Here is a 19,324-nt window from a genome sequence, read left to right as displayed (position 1 = left end):
AGGGAGGTTACCAGGAAAAGCACAGCAAGCAAGGGTAAGGTTGTTACGCAGATTTAACTGGGAGTTGTCTTCTGCTTTGGTAAGAGTTTCTAGAGATAAGGTAATTCCTCTCTTATCTTACAAAGGGTAACCTCTATTCCATTTTCAGTTTCTCCCATGTCTGCTCTTTTTTTAAATTAACCAGCCTAAAATAATCTTTACACCAAATAGACATATTTTGGGATGATGAATTCTGTTCCCTTACATCTCCTAAGATTCAAACCTGTACTGCGTGTTACTATACTGAATACTGTAGGCAATTTGTATATTGCATTACGGTGTGACTTTATGGTGTGCATTATGGCCATGACATTACTAGGTGATGGGAATTTTTCAGCTCCATTTTAATCCTATGGGACCACCATTATATATGTAGTCTGCTGTTGACTGTATGGACAAAAAGAGGACTATGTAATAAATCAGAGAAGCTCAGCAGTGGCCAAAAGTAACTTCACAGGGTGATCTGATTATAAATTCCTACTTGGGCAGGTCATGGTTGACTATAACTTCTTTAGTAAGAGTTTTATTTTTGCCTTAAGCAGCCTGTCCATTGTTTTGTGCTTATAGGTTAACACACCTTTGAAATGTCAGAATAATCCTCTGGATTAGTTTAGACCCCTGGAGGTTTAACCAGACTGAAGGGAGCACATGAACTTGTTGCCTGTAAACATTCCTATTTACTGTGTTAAATATACTATACCCTCCAATGTAAAAGAAGTATGTGAAAAGGAAAATGGGGCGGGGCGGGGGCTTGCAACCTAGTTCAGTATCTGGTTAAAACTGTAGTCTTACTTGCCCACTCTGACTGATGTGGGTGGAGCTGCAGAGCCTAACCCCAAGGCCCCGCCAAAACTGACTTGGGCAGAGCTGCGGGGCCCCTCAGGGGCCCACCACAGGAGCAGGTATATAGGTCAGAGCCTCCCCGCGAGTTCAGTTCAGGCTTTGGATCCGGAACTCCCCTGGACTAGCAGATCTGTGAAATAAAGGCTAAACTTTCCTCCGTCAGAGTGCTGGCTGATGGTTCTGCCACAACAGTATGTGCCCTGACTGGGAATGGAATCCTCAGACTATTGGTGTATGGGATGATGTTCCAACTGAGTCACCCAACCAAGGCTGGAAAACAATTTTTTTTAATTTCACAAATACTTATTGAGCAATGAAGGCTCTGCGGATTCCCTAGGGAATAAGAAATCCAATCCCTGCTCTCATGGAACTCATATTTTAACAGAAGATCTAGAAATTAAATAATAACACAATTGGGTATAATTTATAATTATAGTAGCTTTTGTGAAGGGCAAACACAGAGGACTTATTAAAGGGATAATATAGTACCAGACTTGGGGTAGACAGGAGGTCAGGGAAAAGCTGGCCCCGAGGAAGCCACATGTGAGCGGGACTGGTCCTCCCAACACTCCTAGCATGCTCTGATTATCCTTTTTTTTTTTTTTTTTTTTTTTTTTTTTTTTTTTTACCAGCTCCTTACATGTTCTATTTCCCAGGGAGCTGGGCCAGCCACTGCCCATTTCACACAACATACTTATCCTGGTGATTTTGCCAACTATTAGCTTCTACCACTGCTTTACAGTTTGTGACCACAAATTATATACCTCTAGTCCCAGCCTTCTCCTCATCCCCATAAAACTTCAGACATACCCAACTACTTTTGGACATCTGAATGTGCCGGTTATACCTCAAACTCAAGAAGTCTAAAATGAACTCACTGCATTTCCCCAAACTTGGGCTTTTTATTCTCTGTCTTCTGAGAATGCCCTCATTAACCTCTTATCTTCCTTGCCTCCTCTCTCACCCCAATTCCAATTAACCACCAAATTTTGCCAAGTTCATCTCCCAAACCAAGCTCAAATCAGTCCTCTTCTTTTCATCCCTTCTACAACTGTCCTAGTTCAACTTTTCTTTATTTCTTTCCAGTGCTACAGCAACTGTCTTCTAATTGGTTTTCCTGATTCCAGTCTTATTCTCCAACTCTGTTCTTCACAAGACCAGGGAGAATTTTATCAGGAGTTCTAATCTTAACACATCCCTCTCCAGCTTAAGTCCCTTTACTGAATCAATATCACCTGCAACATAACATCCAAGTTCCATAGCTTTTAATAAAACTTCCCACTTCCCTATGGCTTTGTTACTCTTCCCAGCCTTATCTCACCTCACACTTGATGTTCCTCCAACACCACCAAATTGGCAGAGGTTTCCACCCACACCTCACTATGTCATGTCCAATGCCTTTATTCCCACTTTCTCCTCTTCCTGATGCCTTCTTTCAACATAACTTTGACTGATTCTCTCATATCCATCCTCCAAAATGCAGCTCAGCAGTTTTCTTCTCTAGGAACTCTTACATAAGCCTCTCCTCAACCAGGCCATATTAAATAACCCCTTCTAATTTTTCTTAATACCTTGTGCATATGGAAATTGCATGATAATTAACTAGTGTATTAGTCTACTTGGGGTGCTATAACAAAAATACCACACATGGGTATGAACAACAAAAACTTATTATTTCTCACAGTTCAGGAGGCTGGGAAGTCCAACATCCAGGCACCAGCAGATTCGGTGTCTAGTGAGAGCTCACTTCTTTGACAGTCGTCTTCTCACTGTATCCTTACATATCAGAAGGAGCTGAGGATTTCTTTGGCATTTCTTTTGTAAAGACACTAATCCTATTCATGGGGGCTCCACCCTCATGATCTAATCATCTTTCAAAAGTCTAACCTCCTAATACCATTACTTTGGCAGTTATGATTTCAAGATGTGAATTTTGGAGAAACAAAAACATCTAGTCTATAACAATTAGGAATTAATCTCTTAATGTGCCGTTATCTCCCAGGGCTTAAAGTGGTTGTGTTTGGATTCCTAGAGCTTAGCATAGTGCTGGGCGCACAATAAGAAATTAATAAATATCTATTAAATAAAGGAATGTGTGCGTATCAGGCATACTTGTCTACAGAGCCTTACTATAACGCCGGCCCATTCATGTAAAATCTACTATCCTCAAAATGTTTAGCTGCTGGGTTCTGGGAAGCAGGTAGAATACTAAGATGAGTAAGACATAGCCTAAACCTGGAGGAACTCATAGTCAAATTGCAGAGACAGATGCATAAACAAAAAATTACAGCACGGTGCGATGAGTACTATAATAGAGGCATGTATAATGTACTAATGGAACCTAAATTATCCTGCACATTATTCTGTCATTCTGAATATACAGAAGTCTGAGTTAAAGATGAATGCATTGAGTAAATCCCGGGAAACTTCAGACATCATGTAAGCGGAGAGGAGGATTAAAGTAATCCCTCTGAGCGAAGTGTTCATGGCCACTAGCAAACATAACGATTTTGACTGATAGGGCTTATAACTCATTCCTAGGCCAGTCACAGAGTGATGCGGTACAAAGAGCAGGGGACCAAACCTGGGCTGGAATCTACTGTGTAACCTTGGACTTGTCAACTATCAGCCTCATTGGGGTGTTAGTTTCCTCAAGTGAAATGGGGCCCAAGGATTCTGGAGTGCTGATTGTTTCCTGAAGCCAGGATCTCTAACCCTTGGGATTCCTATTATTCCTCATTCATGCAGTGCTGCTTGTATTTCCCTGGAGCCCCTCCTGCCTCTGAGCCAATATCACCCTGTCTTCTAAAGCCCCCTCGCTGATTAAAGGTGGGTGATGTTGGAAATAATTAAATATGTGTGTTGCCCCGTTGAAACCAAGGTGAAGGGAGACTGGGATCTTCCTTCCAGTGGACTTTGCATCCCTAGAAGTCCCTGTCCATCTGCTGTACATGCAGCTGAGAACCGAGGATGAAGCTCACCCATTATACCACATTTAAGAATATTTGTTTTTCCCAGAGGTCACTGTGAGTGACCTCCTTTTTAAAAACTAGAACATTTATTAAAGGCCCCCATCTGAAGTCTGTTTGATGAGAACATGTTTTGGTTTTCAATCACTAAACAAACCAACTCTGAAAGGCACTGGAACTTTTTTTTTTTTTTTTTTTTTTTTTTACTGTGAGAACTTTCTTGGCCCACCACTTTAGTTTGTTGCATTGGGAAACCTGATTCAGAACTGCCTTACTCCTTGATCTCTAGCTTTGCTTTTACAATGAAATGCAGCGTTCTGTGATCTTCTGATTCACTTAGACGTTCTCTGTTGATAGTTTTGAAGGTAGATTTTCAGTTGGGAACCCAAAGAATGCTTCCTGTTTACAAGCATGAAATTGACTCACATTATTTTAAAAGTTTAGAGCTGTAAAGATCCATTTGAGGACAGTTGGTTCAACATTTTTATCTTTCAGGTGAGAAAATGAAAGTTCAGGGAGGTTAAGGGACTTTCTCAAAGTTTCACAACTATGGGGGAGTAATGACCAGAATACAGGTCTCTTAACAACCAGTACAGGAGTCTTCCACTGTTTCTGGAATTACTTTGTTTTGTACCCAAATTCTAGAATTTTCAAGTGAGTTTCTCTTGCATGTTACTTGATTATGTGAGGTCTGATGATGTTATTAAAGAGAAACTATCTAATTAAAAAGGAACACCTTTTTTACACTCTCAAATTTCACTATTTTGCAAATATTCCTGTTTATAGAAATGCATACATTTTCTCACAAGAAAACTTAGATATTTAATATAGAGTTTTATATATTAAATTAATCAGCAAGATTAAGAAACATATTCAATGCTGATCATAAGCACATTCATTTTCAAGTTTTGAGTGTCTCATGTGAATTCCTGCTTTCCTGGGAAATTCACTACAAGTACAACAGCAGTTAGGCTCTGATTACCTTGTTTTAGCAGTCTATAGAGACACATGTCTGAGTCATGGGTACTCATATACATGAACTGCACTCTGTTTGCTGATTTTCTATCTAATAATTGTTTCATTTGCTGGAAAGGGGCTGTTGCAACCCCTAATAATTATGAATTTGTCTATTTTTCCTTTCAGCTCCATCAGCTTTTGCTTTGTGCATTTGAGACTCTATTGTTTGGTGCAATATCTTTAGGATTGCTATGCTTTCCTATTGATGGGTCTTTGTATCATTATGTAATGTCTCTGTCTCTGTTAACTTTCTTTGCTCAAAGTTTACTTTACCTGATATTTATATTGCTATTCCTTCTATGTTTATTGGTATGTATTTTTCATCTTTTTACTGTCAAGCTACCTATATCATTGACATTAAAGTGAGTGTCTGGTAAACAATATAGTTGAGTATGTTGCTTTTTTAAATTCACTATGCCCATATCTGTCTTTTAATTGGTACTAGAGGCCCGGTGCATGAAATTTATGCATGGGGGGACAGGCGGGGGGAGATCCCCTCAGCCTGGCCTGCACCCTTTCACAATCCAGGACCCTTTGGGGGATGTCGGGCCTAAACAAACAGTTGTACATCCCTCTCACAATCCTGGATGCTGCATGTACCAGTGACCATACTTTTCATACAGGTGATAAGCATCTTGCTGTTGTATGGGCAGCTACATTTTTTTGCCCTGATTATAAAAAGTAGTACATAACATGATCCTTCTGAGGCAGTAGTACCATTTTCCTCATTTTCTGAGAAGGAAATCATCCCCAATTGCTCAATAGAAACCAGAAGAATTCAGTGCCCCTTCTGTAGGACAGGCCATGATCCTGTGGGGAGAGGGGGGTGTATTCTTCCCCCAAAGCCTTATGGAAGCACTTTAATCTGTGTTTATATGCACCAACTTCTTTGGTCTTGGAAGAGAAAAAGGCTTTATTTGCCTCTTTCCACCTCTGCCCATATGTGTACTCAGAGAGGTTACTGAGAAGGGCTCCTATAATGGAACAGAATTTGATTTCCTGTGTAACCCAGCTCAGAGACTAATTGAGCCCTTGTCAAACAAGTGGTCTTTATTAAGGAATTACAGCTATCAACTTTCAAGGTGAAATCCTCTTAGTATTACACATATATGCATGCATATTTATGGATTCTGCTTTCAGACATCTGCCAAAGATTTTTATCAGATACATCCTTTTTGCTTGTTAGTTGGTTTTCTTATTTCTACATTTCTAGAATTACATCACATGACCTTTGAAAGTGTTTGCTTTTCTGCCTGGAAACATAGGGCAGTGTTTCATAAAAGCAAGGAAACGTTTGCTGGGCTTTAAATAAAAAATCCCCTTAACTTAAAAAAAAAAAAAAAAAAAAAAAAAAAAAAAAGCAGAAGAAGCAGTAGCAGAAGCTGTGAGATTGTTCATTACAGAGTTGACTTCTTTGGTCAAAAGGAGTTGTTTTGGTTAATTGTTTACTGCCCTCTGAATAAAAATGATATTCTCAAATTATATGAAAATGAAACAAAACTTCTCAGTACCTTTGTTTACTTTGAAGTTGAAGGTCAAATGTGTTGGCTTCCTTGGCATTTCTGCCTACCAAGCAAATCTAAATTAGTACATATTAATTATTCATCTGGAATTACTTCACTTATCTCCATGGTTGATGAGTATCCATGATCACTAAGCATTTTCCAACAGTCCCCTCTACAACATTCATGCTCTCTGGGGCTACTAGAAGTGATTCCAGTTTTTGTTGTGGCCTAAAATAAATCACATGCCAATGCAGAATAAAATCAGCTTTTCTCTCTCTGTATTTTCAACAAACTCAACTTCTTTGAACCTTGGCCTGCTTAGGATAAGAATGCTTTACAGGTTGTGAGCTCCTGGAGACAGAAGTACAGCCGATTATCAGCTGGTTAGAAGAAATGTCTCCTCCTAACCCTCTACTCCAGTACCAACCCTTTGTATACTACTCTTCAAAGATGTCAAAACTTTTTTTTCATGATAGCCTGACATTTCCCCTTCTGTGTCCACCTTCCAAGATGCAGAGGCAGACAAGTTAAAATGATTCAGAAAAGGCCTACATAGGGACTCTATGAAGCTTACCCACTTGACCTCAAGATTGTTCTCAAACCATGAGGCTTCTTTGTCAATGAACTTAATTGTGCGAGAGAACTGATCCCCCCCCCCCCCCCCCATTCTGGAAACAATGATTTCTGCGCTACAGGCCTAAAAACACCCTCCCCCATAGTTGTAATAACATAAAACAGTTTTTATGTAGTTTTTGGCTCTTTAGTTGAATTAGTGTTCCATCAATCTGGCTTTAACTTTCAAAGGAAGCACTGGCTCAGGAGCGAAAAGAGAGCACACTGGGCCTCAAAGCCACTGAGCTAAGTGGCCAAGTAGGAAAATGCAGCCCTCAGCCCCGACATTGTTGTCGGTCTACCATCAGTGACATAACTGTGGGGACACTGAGAGGAAGAGGATGACTGAGGAAATGTTTGCAAGCTGCTGGATGATTTGAGTGGCTCTCAATTTGCTTTCTGTTGTTTTGATAAGGCTCTCAGCCCGCAGTTAAATGTTGGCTTCTAACAAAGCATGGACTCCAACGTGAAGTGAGGTAAAACGTTTTTACACAGAGGCCAAGTGTGTGGGCTCTAAGGTCAGTGTGCCCTAGTTCAGCTCTGGTTTCACTTCTTCCTACCTGTGTGGCTATGGGCAAGCAGATAAAACTCTCTATGTCTCAGTTTCTTCAACTGTAAAATGAGGATAATAATAGTGCCCAACTCATAGTATTGCTATGCAGGCTGAACAAAACAGTACGTGTGGTATGCCAAGGATAAAGCCCTTAAGATGGTAAGTGCTCAATAAGCATTAGGTTTTATGATAGCGAAGGTACTGGGAGAATGTCTGTCCTCATGGTCATCACCTGATCAGAATGCCCATCTGGGGCACAAGAAGTATCTCGCCACTAGGAAGTGTGTTTGCAGGAATAACTTTTGCAGTGTGTCTTCAGTGAGTGGCATAGTAGAAGTGCTAAATCCATCAATAGGCTCTCCACTGCAAGCCTGAATTCTTTCCAGAAAACATTTGATAAGAATAATTCTCAGACATATTACAGAGTCGTCTTAAGATCAGCATTAGCTTTTAAACTGGAAAAATGTTGTAACTCTTGACCTGGGGCTTTCCATTAAGACTATAATGAACCAGAATTTCCCAATGCCCCTGATAAGTTTCTTAGGAATTGAAAAGAACAACTGAAATTGACCTACAGTCTAAGGTTTATGAGTTATCATCACCTCCCTCTGAAAGAGAGAAAGAGAGAAAAAGAGAGAAGAGAAAGAGAAGAGAGAGAGAGAACAGAGGGGCAAGTTCATATAGATAAGGGAGTTAGATAAACGAAAACACTCAATTTGACTTTGTTTTAATGAAGGGGGATAGTAAGTGATAATTATAAATGTCTCCTAGGTAGCAGAGAGAAGTATAGAAAAATTCAAGTGTGCTCAATTGTTTGCCAAATTATGAAGCCAGAAAATTGCTTTTGAATCCATTGCCCAAATACTGTATAGTTAGAAGTATTTCCTTCTTAAGAAATCATATCATAGGAGTGACTGTTAATTGATGATGGAAGTGAATGTGCATGGCCCAAATGGGCCATGCAGAGGCCTGGTGAATCCTGGGAGTTTTCTGTGTTTGAGAAGTAGAGAAACAGCCCTCAATACCTCAAAGATCATAGAAAGGGAAGAAGTTGCTTGATCCCCCAGTTTCCTGGGCCTTTGAGTCCCATCCCCCGTTCAGCAGAAAGACATGGGAGGCTGAGTTGTAAACTGTTCACCAGGTCCACAGAGAAGGAGTCCTTATACCCATGCTCAGAGCGCTAAGAGGGTGCTCAGGGAGCCCTCTCAGTGAACCCACACTGAACACCCCCGGGCAGAATGTTTCAACTTCCTATCCTGGATGGGTGCTGTGGACTAAATGTTTGTTCCTCTCAAAATTCACATGTGGAAACCCTAGTCTCCAATTTGATGGTATTTGGAGAAGGGGGCTTTGGGGAGGTAATTAGGTCATGAGGGCAAAGCCCTCGAGATGGGACTAGTGCTCTTATAAGAAGATGCATGACAGAGTTTGCTTCCTCTCTCTGCTCTTCACATAAGATGGCTATCTACAAACGAGGAGGTGGGCCCTTACCAAACACTGGATCTGCTGGTACCTCAATCTTGGACTTCCTGCCCCAAACCTGTGAGAAATGCGTTTATGTTGCTTAAGAAACCCAGTCTATGGTCTTTTGTTACAGCAGCCTAAACAGCCTAAGACAGTGATTTTCAACCTGTGTGCTGTGGCACAGTGGTGTGTGGCAAGAATTTTTAAAACATGCAGTACCTGACTATTTAGTCAGGGCATGGACCTTTTTTCTCTCTAGGTTGTCAAATGAAAAAAATGACAGCAGCCAACATAACAATAACCATTTGATGTGAATGAATCAAAATTATATCTATTTTTTTGTCAGATCAGCAAAAAGTACATTTTTTGCTGTGCCACAGAATTTTAGTAATTAATTTATGTGTGCCATGAGATGGAAAAGGTTGAAAATCGCTGATCTATAGTAAGATCTATAGTAAGACAATGAGTATAGCCATTACATCTTCCCTCCATTTCTTTAGGTGGGAAGAGACTTGTTGACAATGTGACACAAAAAGATGATGGGTCCATTTGGCTTGGTGCGGACTGAGCCTGGGTGGAAGTTAGAAGAGAGCTTCTTCCACTGCCTAAGAAAAGCAGCAAGATAAGGGAGGACATGGAACTTATCCTTTGAAGAGCTAAAACTATAATCATTATACAGTGGCCACTTGAAACTATTTTAACATATGATTTTCTAAAGCAAGTATTATTGTGCCATTTTTCTTTTTTTTTAATTCTTTATTGTTGAAAGTATTACATATGTCTCCTTCCCCCCCCCCCCATTGTATTGTGCCATTTTTCAATTTAAGAAGCCACATCTGATGATATGAGTGGCTAAATAACTTGTCCAAGGACACAATAATAAATAACAGAACCGGGACTTGAAGCCATTGCTCTCTGACTTAGAAACCCCTTATCATATGGAGACTCTATGTACATGCTTTGCAACTACTCCATAAATCTAAAATGTTTCCAATATAAAAGAAAATTATTACAAATAAAATCCAATATCTAAATTGCTCTACTATGTTATCTCACTAAATAACTTATGAGAGTTTTGCTTTGTTTATATGTGAAATTTCTTGGAAATTTTGAAAAATAATGTGCTTTATTTTCACCTGACGATCTTTTTAGCATCTATATTCCCAAAGTGTTGTCTTGTACTTTTTTTTATGTAAAGCACTTGGCAATAGAGCTTGCCATCAGGAAAGCTTCCAATAAATGTTAGGCATTGTCATCATCATCGTCACTGTCTTAACAAATAATCATTTGTTACATTATATCTTTAAAGCCAGTGAACATCTTAGACTCCCTCACTGGACTGTGAATGGTTCAAGAGTAGGAACTTTGTAGATTCTAAATAACATTTTCTAAAACAAATACAGCCATGCCTCACTTATTGTGCTTTGCTTTATTGATCTTTCCAGATACTGAGTTTCATCCAAATCAAGGCAAGACCCTCCACCAACAAAAAAATTATGATTCTCTGAAGGTTTAAAAGATGGTTAGCATTTTTTAGCAATCAAGTATTTTTTTAATTAAGGTCTGTAAATTTTTTAGACCTAATGCTATTCCACACTGAAACATAACTTTGATATGCACTGGAAAACAAACAAAAAAAATCTGTGTGACTTTATTGCACTATTCACTGTATTGCGGTGGTCTGGAACCAAACCTACAATATCTCTGAGGTATGCCAGTAAATCCCTGTGCTCACAATTAGATCTCATAGCAATGTATCTTCAAATCCATAGGCAGGCCTGGCCAGCGTGACTCAGTGGTTGAGTGTTGACCTATGAACCAGGAGGTCATGGTTTGATTCCCGGTCAGCAGCAAACATGCCCGGGTTTCCAGCTCAATCTCCAGTGTGGGGCGTGTAAGAGGCAGCCAATCAGTGATTCTCTCTCATTCATGTTTCTATCTCTCTCTCCCTCTTTCTTTCTCTCTGAAATCAATAAAAAATACATATAAACACACACACACAAACTTATAGGCAGTTTGTTTCTGTTTCTGTTTCTAATTTACCTATGCCCTGAGGGAAGAGAGATGTGGCCAAATTGGTGCCTTCTCCTTGACTCTTGGCCACTGTTTCCAAGGAGAAGCCCCATTGTTTCATCCAACTGATGCTAGGGGTGAGGATATGATAGACTTAAACCCACCCATTCCAAAGGTGGCTTCTCTCGTGCATATCCTCCTTCAGCTGTAACTCAACTAGATCGAGCTATCCGCTCTTCTGTGCTGCGCATCAGGGGGAAAATCTCCAAATGAGAACAAGACAGAGCAATTCTCATGCCTTATGGGCAATTTAAAGGGGTCAAATCATCTTTTTCTGCTGTCATGTCAAATGTTTCTTAGCCCATGTTCCCATTTCCACTAAATACCAACAAATGTTTATAAATTCCTGGCATCTAGAAAGGTTGAGGGCCTAGTTCCAGCAGCTTATGCATCAGGAAATGTGAACTCTAAAAAACAAAAGTTTTCACTGTGGCTTTGCTGAGTTAGCACACTCTGTGTTCACTGAGATAGCAGGCCCCATCACATGAGTTTGCTCAACCAAATGGTGACACTTGATTAGGGTATTATTTTAAAAGATATTAGTTCTACGTAATTGCAGGAAATACCCTCCAGCTCAGCACCATCCAACAGACTTTCTGCAATGATGGAGATTTTTATCTCTGTACTTTCCATTAAAGTAACCTCTAGCCATATGGAGTTATTGAGCCCTTGAAATATGGCTAGTACAACAGGGGAACTGAATTTTTTAATTCTATTTAAGTTGATTGATATTTAACTAGTCCCATGTGACTAATGGCTACCATGTCGGACAGTGCAGCTCTTGGTTGACCAACTGCCCCACTTGACCCAGGACTGAGGGGCTTCCTGGGATGCAGGACTTTCAGTGCTAAAACTGTGACAGTGCCAAGCAAAGTAGGCCAGTTGGTCACTCTAAACCACATCTCTTTGTAAAATACGTTTGGCAATTTTGGAAGTGAGAATTGGATATGTTCCAGCTACCGTGTCAAGTAAAAGGGAAGGAAACTCAAAGACAGATATGTAACTGATAGTTTTTCTTCCAAAGCAAAATACAATGAATTTTTTTCTAAAAAAAAAAAAATTAATGAATTGATGAGACCACAGGGTTGATCCTTTAACTGAAATAGTCTATTTAAAACTGCAGTAAAAATAAGAATATAGAAAACATAAGACACTCATCCTCAAACTACCTGCAGAACCCACCAGTAACCTACTTGACTATATATTGATTCTCATGGGAAAGTGGAAGGCAATAGGTGAATTCAGATATGTTTCTCCTGGAAAAGGCTTCTCTACCCCAACTCTCATCGACTTGCCAACCAGAGAACCTGAAACTCCCTGCCAGCATCGAATTCCTCCAGGTTAAGCATTGCCCTTTATTAAAATACAGACATTTTCTAAGATAAGTCATATATGACCAAAAATATAGGGTGTCCCAAAATTCATGCAAGAAGTAATTTTGATAGAAAATACAGGTTTATGATTAAAAATTGTAAATTTTTTATTGATTCATAAAGTATACAGTATAGGGGTATGTATGGAATAGCACATCGGGTAAATGTCCTCCACGGCTTTGTTGGCACATACACAAAGCCATGGTCCTCATTGGTCTTCATTGTCCCTGCTCCTGGGCCATAATTGGTACTTGGTAATGCTTATCAAATTGAAGGGATTGAAATCAAAGGGTAACAGATATTAGAATCTGATTCAATAAACCAAGTATAATTTGGCTTTTATTTTTTGTTGTTGTTGTTGTTAATGCTCACGCAAAATTCAAATCTTGCATGAATTTTGGTACACCCTATATAAGTTGTCCCCAAAAATGTATATATACACTGAATAATTATAAAGGCAGTGTTTATTTAAATATATTTCATCTTCAAAACTGAGCTATCAACTGTTAAAGTGTGTATACTTTTGGGGGGGACATGCAGTATGGAGAGATAATCACTGTCAATTCATACATTTTAATAAAGAATTTTTAGAATACATTTTGAAGAAGAATCCCACTGTTACTTTTTATTTTGTTTTATTTTGCTTTGCTATTCTCACATCTCTGGTTCATTTGACTTAAATCAATATCCATATAAAAATGCACACATGTAATTCAATAATATTAGTTACCTGAGTTATAACAGCTCTATGAGTAATGATGTCTTTGCATCATTAAGGAGAGCTGAAAATCACTCTATTTCATCATTCTAGCATTTATTATTTAAATTTTTATTTCTCATATTTGGTTACTTTTCACTTAATCTCTTCTCATACATTTCTTTTTCTGTCATTGGCTCATTGAAGGATAGTGGTAGAGACTAGAGTTATAGTTGCTGAGATAAATATGAGAATGAAGTCAAGTCTTAGTTCTGGTTCCTTTATGAACCAATTTATTTGCAATCTTTTTGGCAGTACAAAACTTTATTGTGCATAAGAATTACTTGGGGCTCTTAACAAAATCCCAACAATTCCTCATTTCTCCCCACAAAAGATTCTGCTTCAATAGATGTGGGGAAAGGTCAAGAATCAGCTTTCCCCCACTTCCATGCAAGCAGTCCATGATCAAGCTGTACTCTTCTCCCCAGGAATACTGGAGGAGAGAGCAGGAATGAATGATCACTAATGCAACCTCATATTGGGTAAAACAATCTTGATTGTATTACATGGTGACCACTGCTCAGAAGTAAGATCACAGAATGTCTTGGGTGCATAGTTAACAATGAAAATTAGGTCAGGTGTGAATCTTGGTCCTCAAGTAAACCTATTACTGGAGCATCAAAAGAATACTAGCATCATATGACATCCAACTGTACATTTTGCTCTTTGTCACAGATTAGTTATGTAGTTGGGTTGGGATGGTAGATGTATAATTTATTTCCTAGAAACAAGAAGCCTCAGCAAATAGGCCCTAAATTGGTGAGCCTGTGTCTCAGATCCTAATCATGTCTAGACCTGTCTATTTCCCAGCATGAACACACGACATTGTTCTGAAGATAGGACCCTAGATATTGATAAAGAGAATGATAGTTGCTGTATATATAGAAGGAAAGCATAATTTCAAATTCAGTTTCTTCATTAAGTTTTATTATAATTTTTAAACCTTCACCATTTTCATTTCTTTGTTTTGAGTCATGACCTTAAATCAATAAGCATAATTAGACTTATTGAATTTCTTTCTCTTTGCTTCTAGGAATTAATTTCGTAAGCCATAGGTAATTTAGCGAGCATGTTTGCACTAAACATAGTTTATATATCTGACCCATTGTATACAATTGTGCACTGTGGTCCCTTCAAAATGCTGCCTACAGCCCATGTTATGAAAGTTCAGAGCTGCAGGAGGGCTTTAGGGAGACCCCCCTGGTGTGAGAAAGGAGGGTTTCTTGTTTTTTTGATTTCACAGAAGGCGTAGCCTCAAGTGTAAATCCATTTGCTGCTCATTGAAATCTTGTCAGTTCTGAGAGAAAAGTATCCTGGAGATAATTTGAAATAAAATCCATGGGATTTCTGACCCAGAATCCCTGACATTTGCTAGTTGGGCTCAATAGGAAGATCCAACAGCCAAGGCACCCCTTAACAGTAAGGACACAGCATGTTACAGAGGCTTTACATTCAGCACCTCATTCTACTGCTTTCCTTCCAGGGCTATCGTGCTTCCCCACCAAATCCATCTCCCCTCTCTTCAGGATGGTTTTCAGTGTTTACCAAGTATCTATCAACGAATTCCTGGTAAGCGGAGAGGCCAGGGAACTGTGATGGGGGTAGCAGATAGTTACTAAGCTTGACTGAGTGGCACAACACACTGGCCAGTGATTTTCCCATCAGCCTGTAGTGTGTGTAGGGATGCCCTTTTTCCTTCTGCCTTCCCTAGCTGGAAATTTCATCACCAATATATATATATATGTCTGAGATGCTAGGAAATAATGCAGGCTGGGCAGGACTTAACTCCTCTGAGTTTGTTTTCTTTCTCAGGACATAGGAAAGTTTTCCCAGTCATAAAAAAAAAAAGGGCGGGAGAGCAAATGACAGCTAAACTCCTAAGTGTTGTTTTTTATTTTTTATTTTTTAAAGAAACCTTAGGTTTTGAAAGGAAAAAGGATGGGGGAAAGGGCACCAAATGTTCGATGATTCACTGTGTGCTGAAACGGCTGGTGCCTGGGGACCCGTTGCTGCTTTTCTGGATAGGTGAGTTGGGTGTTGCCCAGCCTGGGTGTGCACACCTAAGCAGCAAGTGGCAGGACACACCTGGGCTTGCTTTTATCTCTGTTTTGTTGAAATTGTGTGGTCTGAGTCTTCCAGAGAGGGGTCACTCAGCAGCTGAGCCTGTGGTGCCATATGTATCTTACCAGGGCCTCTGGCGGCATGAGCCCATAGTGGTTGGCTAACATACTAGTGACGTTAACTGTTTAAAGTTTAGGGAAGTTTTGGCTAGATTAGAGAAGGGGAGTGGTACCTGGGCAAGTCACTGGGAAGGGCCTTTTAGTGCTTTGGAAAATATATCCTGCTGAAACCTGCCTTCTCTGCAGTTTCTCTCTGCAGGTTGTTTAGGGCCAAATTGTCATAGTCAGTGTCTAATAGGGCCAGGAAGCACCATTTACACTATAGGAATCTGGATGCTAAATACCCACCGTCAGCTGGCTATTTCTTGAGAACAAAAGAAAACAAAATGTCCCATGTGGTGCTGAGGTTGGAGGAAACTAGAAGTGGTTAAAAGACATTCTGCTCTCTGATCCCATTTTACCAAGTGGGTAGGAAGTTTTCCCATCATCCCCTCGTTTTCTCTGACCAAAGCAATAAACGACATTAGACCTCTTCATCTGATTTCACACTAGCGACAGTCTGTTGACACACAGGATCCATGTTCAGAAACCCAATTCTGAGAAGCAACACAAGTCTATGTCCCTGCCCACACACTCCCTCTCTGTAACTGTTGTTCACCTTCACACAGTGATGAACCTCAGATGCCGACTCACAGCCCTGCTGAGTGAGACCCCCTGTGTCAAGATCAGACATGTTATGAGGACGCAGAAGCCTCATTGCCCTCTCACCCCATTGCCCTCTCACCCAATTGCCCTCTCACCTGGCCACACAGCCACTTCTCCAAGTAATCATCAGGCTGAGCAGACACTTACCTGCAAGCTATTTTCCTTAAGATTTGGCCTCACCTGTGGTTTCTGCAGAATGACCCTCTGCCTGAATATGGTCATTGTGACTGAAGATGATGAAGAGCTAAGGTCTCCCTTGCTTGTTGGTGGTAATTCATTTTGTTGATTGAAAAAGAAAAGAACAAAAAAGGCTTGGTTTGGAAGATCTCTCAGGCTGGCAGACTGTGAGAATGCTATCAAAGGTGAGCAGGCAGCATACTTGACTGATGAATTGATAGTCATGACTGCCAGAAAGTGTGGGAGTGGTAGCTGGCAAGAGGCACTCTTTTTTTTTTTTTTTTTTTTTTTTTTTTTTTTTTTTTGTGAGAGGGAGTTGCCTCACTCCCTCCACACTGGCATCAACCGCCTGGCAGGAGTGTGTAGGAATAGGGCATAGAGGAAAAATGTGAGGGTATGGTGTGTGAACGCAGCACAGTGGATTTCTATCAATGAAGCGGAGAACCAGTTTTCCTTTCTATTTTATTTAAATAGCTTTGTTGAGGTATATCTCTCCAAAGAACAGAGGAAAATTTGCCTGGAGAATCTGAGTGTCCACTCTTCCCTCAAAGGACAACTTAAAAAGGAGATTTTCCAGGCGCCCAGCCAAGGGTCTGCTGGGGCACCACCAGTGCCCCAGTGCATTGGCTTGGACAGGGCTACTCTCAGCTAAGTGGGAGCTGCCACACTTCAGGTTGTGGCTTGTCATGTTGCCCTATTATCCAGAATCCTTCCCCCAAGTTTTCTACCCTCTAAAGGGGACATGTCAGGAGCTGTAGTCTCAGGGATATTCCTTAGAATTTCAAATGAAACCCAGCTCTAGGGCAAGTTTAGAATCTCGTGGGCTATGTTTGGCCCAGATACCATCCCTTTGGCCACTTTGGATGGTGCTATGATTTTCAATTGGTGGGGCAATTATTATATCCCTTTGCACAGCCTTTACATGGAGAGTCTTAAAGATCTTTGCATCCATTCCATTCCATCACAGGCCTTTTAGCAATGACCATTCTCTTGCATCCCATACTAGAAAAACAAAATTCTTGCTGAGGCAAACTAACTCCCTTCAACCAAGTAAAGAACACCCTTTGGGGAGGAAAGCACATACCTATTCACCTGGGATGACCTTAACTCACATCTGCCCATTATACACCAATACTTTCCTGTTCTGAGCCAACCCCCTGGGTCCCAAGCAATTCTTTTAGAGAATTGGATTTTATTTTGTTTTTCTGTCTCTAGCTATTTCCTGCTTTATTATTCAACAGCCTAAATTTAGCTCCACACTCCATCTTTACAGCCCAGATTTCCAATGTGCCATGAAAGCAAAAGTAACTGTGAGTGGGAGGCATTAGAGAGGTACTGGGGGCTGGGGGGAAGGGAGGCACATGAGGGCCAGTAGGGAGAAGGAGAAGTCATCATATTAGCAGAGCTGGATTCTGACATTCTGAGAGGCTGTCCGCAGCACATAACAGGCCCCAGGACCGCAGAATCCCTCTAACTCACCTGAAGGGAGGTACAGCGCTGCCTGCCATGAAATAAGTAATCGGTTCTTCCCTTCCTATATCCTATAATGTGTTGGCACAATGCATAGCACTTGCTAACCACTCAAGAAATAAAAAGAGCCACTCACTCTGATTAACTGTCAGAACTAATTCTCATCCATGTTATTATACGATAAAGAGAAAAAAGGAAATCCAAGGAAACTGTGCTTAAGGCCAGTGCCTAATCAGGTTTTTTTCCCTTTCATCTGTTTCATAAAAAAACTGCCTGGAATCACTGGTGTGAGCCATTAGGTTCCTCTCTTCAAGTGTTAATTAATTAAATGTGATATTTTAAAATATACACGCCTCTTTCCAGGTAGAACAACCCGAGCTCTTTGTAAATTGCTCAATGCCCGTTAGTCCCCGCCCCTGCCCCAGCAGTTCTACTTCATTGCCTTGTACCTTCTATTCCCCTGTTGGGCCACAACTCCAGCAGCAATAAGTATAGAGTAATTATTTCTGCCAGAAATGTTTCCCCTGAAAGGGGCTTGCCTTATTTTGGTTGTATGTGTGTGCTTGAAAGAAAGGCATGTTATAATATCAGGCCTCTTTGTTTTCCCTTTTAATACCCACTGGTTCTCTAAGATGTCATTGGCAAACACAACACCATTTGCTTTTGTTCCCTTTATAAATATTTTCCACTTGAGCCCTATTTCTTACTTACAACTGCTAAGTGTCTTGCTATGAAAAGCAACTGTTCCAAAGCAGTAGACTGAATGAACACAGCCTGTGTGGTTTTGATTTAGGAAACATTCAGCTTTTGGTCTGAAATGCCCTGGAATCAGAGCAGGTTATAGTCTCTTGGATTCTTGAAGGCAACTCAAATGGTAGGTATGTGTGTGTAAGGTGGGAGCTGGGGGTAGATGGGGAGACTTGGAATATCCAATTGATTTGTCATGTCTATTGCAATCATGCAATTAGTCACTCAACAACAATTGCTGAATGCCTACTATGTGTTTGCTACTCCTGGTCAAGTAATCCCCAAAAGGTGACCATTGAATCCAAGTAGAAAGCTTGTGTTAGACACTCTATGTCATGGAGGGCAAGAGACCAGACTTCATCATTGTCACAATTTATGTAAGATATAAGCCCTATCCAGAAATTTGGAGACATTGAACATTTCCCTATCTTGAAAAAAAGCTTACCAGAAGATGCTTACATAATTAAGAATTTTTTAAAGGAAAAATAAATAAATAAATTTTATATTATGTCAACAGACAAATCACATTATTGCCTCTCACTCCAATAAGGCCCCCAGTCTGTTTTACATTGTGCCCGGCTTTTTTTTTTTTTTTTTTTTTTTTTTTTTTTTTTTTCTAGAATTCATTGTAATAAGATGCTTGAAAAGGTTCTTTCTGTCCAGGTTCAGATCCAACAAAACTAATCCTACATTAAGCTATGACAAGAAGACAGACAATTGGGAATCAGAGGCGTGAATAACATCCTCAAGATTCTGTCTTCTCCATCTGAGAAATGTGCCCCCCACTCTCCAGAGAGACTCCAGTTTTAATTTGATCACACCACTCATTTATCTAATCCTTTACCTTTACTACTGACTTGATAACTTCTAGTAAATTTCATGGCTAGAATAAAGAGAGAG

The 19,324-nt window shown here is 40.1% G+C and overlaps 1 protein-coding gene across 10 annotated transcripts in view; it reads right to left on the bottom strand.

Annotated features, from left to right (window-relative positions):
- Nucleotides 1-16,423, bottom strand: part of LOC118676466 (androgen dependent TFPI regulating protein) — a 113,437-nt gene extending 97,014 nt beyond the window's left edge. For 4 of the 10 annotated variants that reach the window (XM_036350450.1, XM_036350445.1, XM_036350451.1 and 1 more), the window contains exon 1: nt 16,211-16,418. Coding sequence is in view for 1 of the 10 variants with exons in the window: in XM_036350454.1 (XP_036206347.1) it covers nt 16,211-16,252 (42 nt within the window). In the remaining 9 variants the exon portion in view is untranslated. Of the gene's footprint in view, nt 1-16,177 lie in introns of all 10 variants that reach the window. The other 6 variants (XM_036350448.1, XM_036350446.1, XM_036350455.1 and 3 more) reach the window with 5 other exon arrangements.
- Nucleotides 16,424-19,324: the final 2,901 nt, after the last annotated feature.

This window comes from Myotis myotis, unplaced genomic scaffold (assembly GCF_014108235.1).
Source record: "Myotis myotis isolate mMyoMyo1 unplaced genomic scaffold, mMyoMyo1.p scaffold_m19_p_2, whole genome shotgun sequence".
Taxonomy (NCBI): domain Eukaryota; kingdom Metazoa; phylum Chordata; class Mammalia; order Chiroptera; family Vespertilionidae; genus Myotis; species Myotis myotis.
This window is presented reverse-complemented; position numbering and strand designations above follow the sequence as displayed.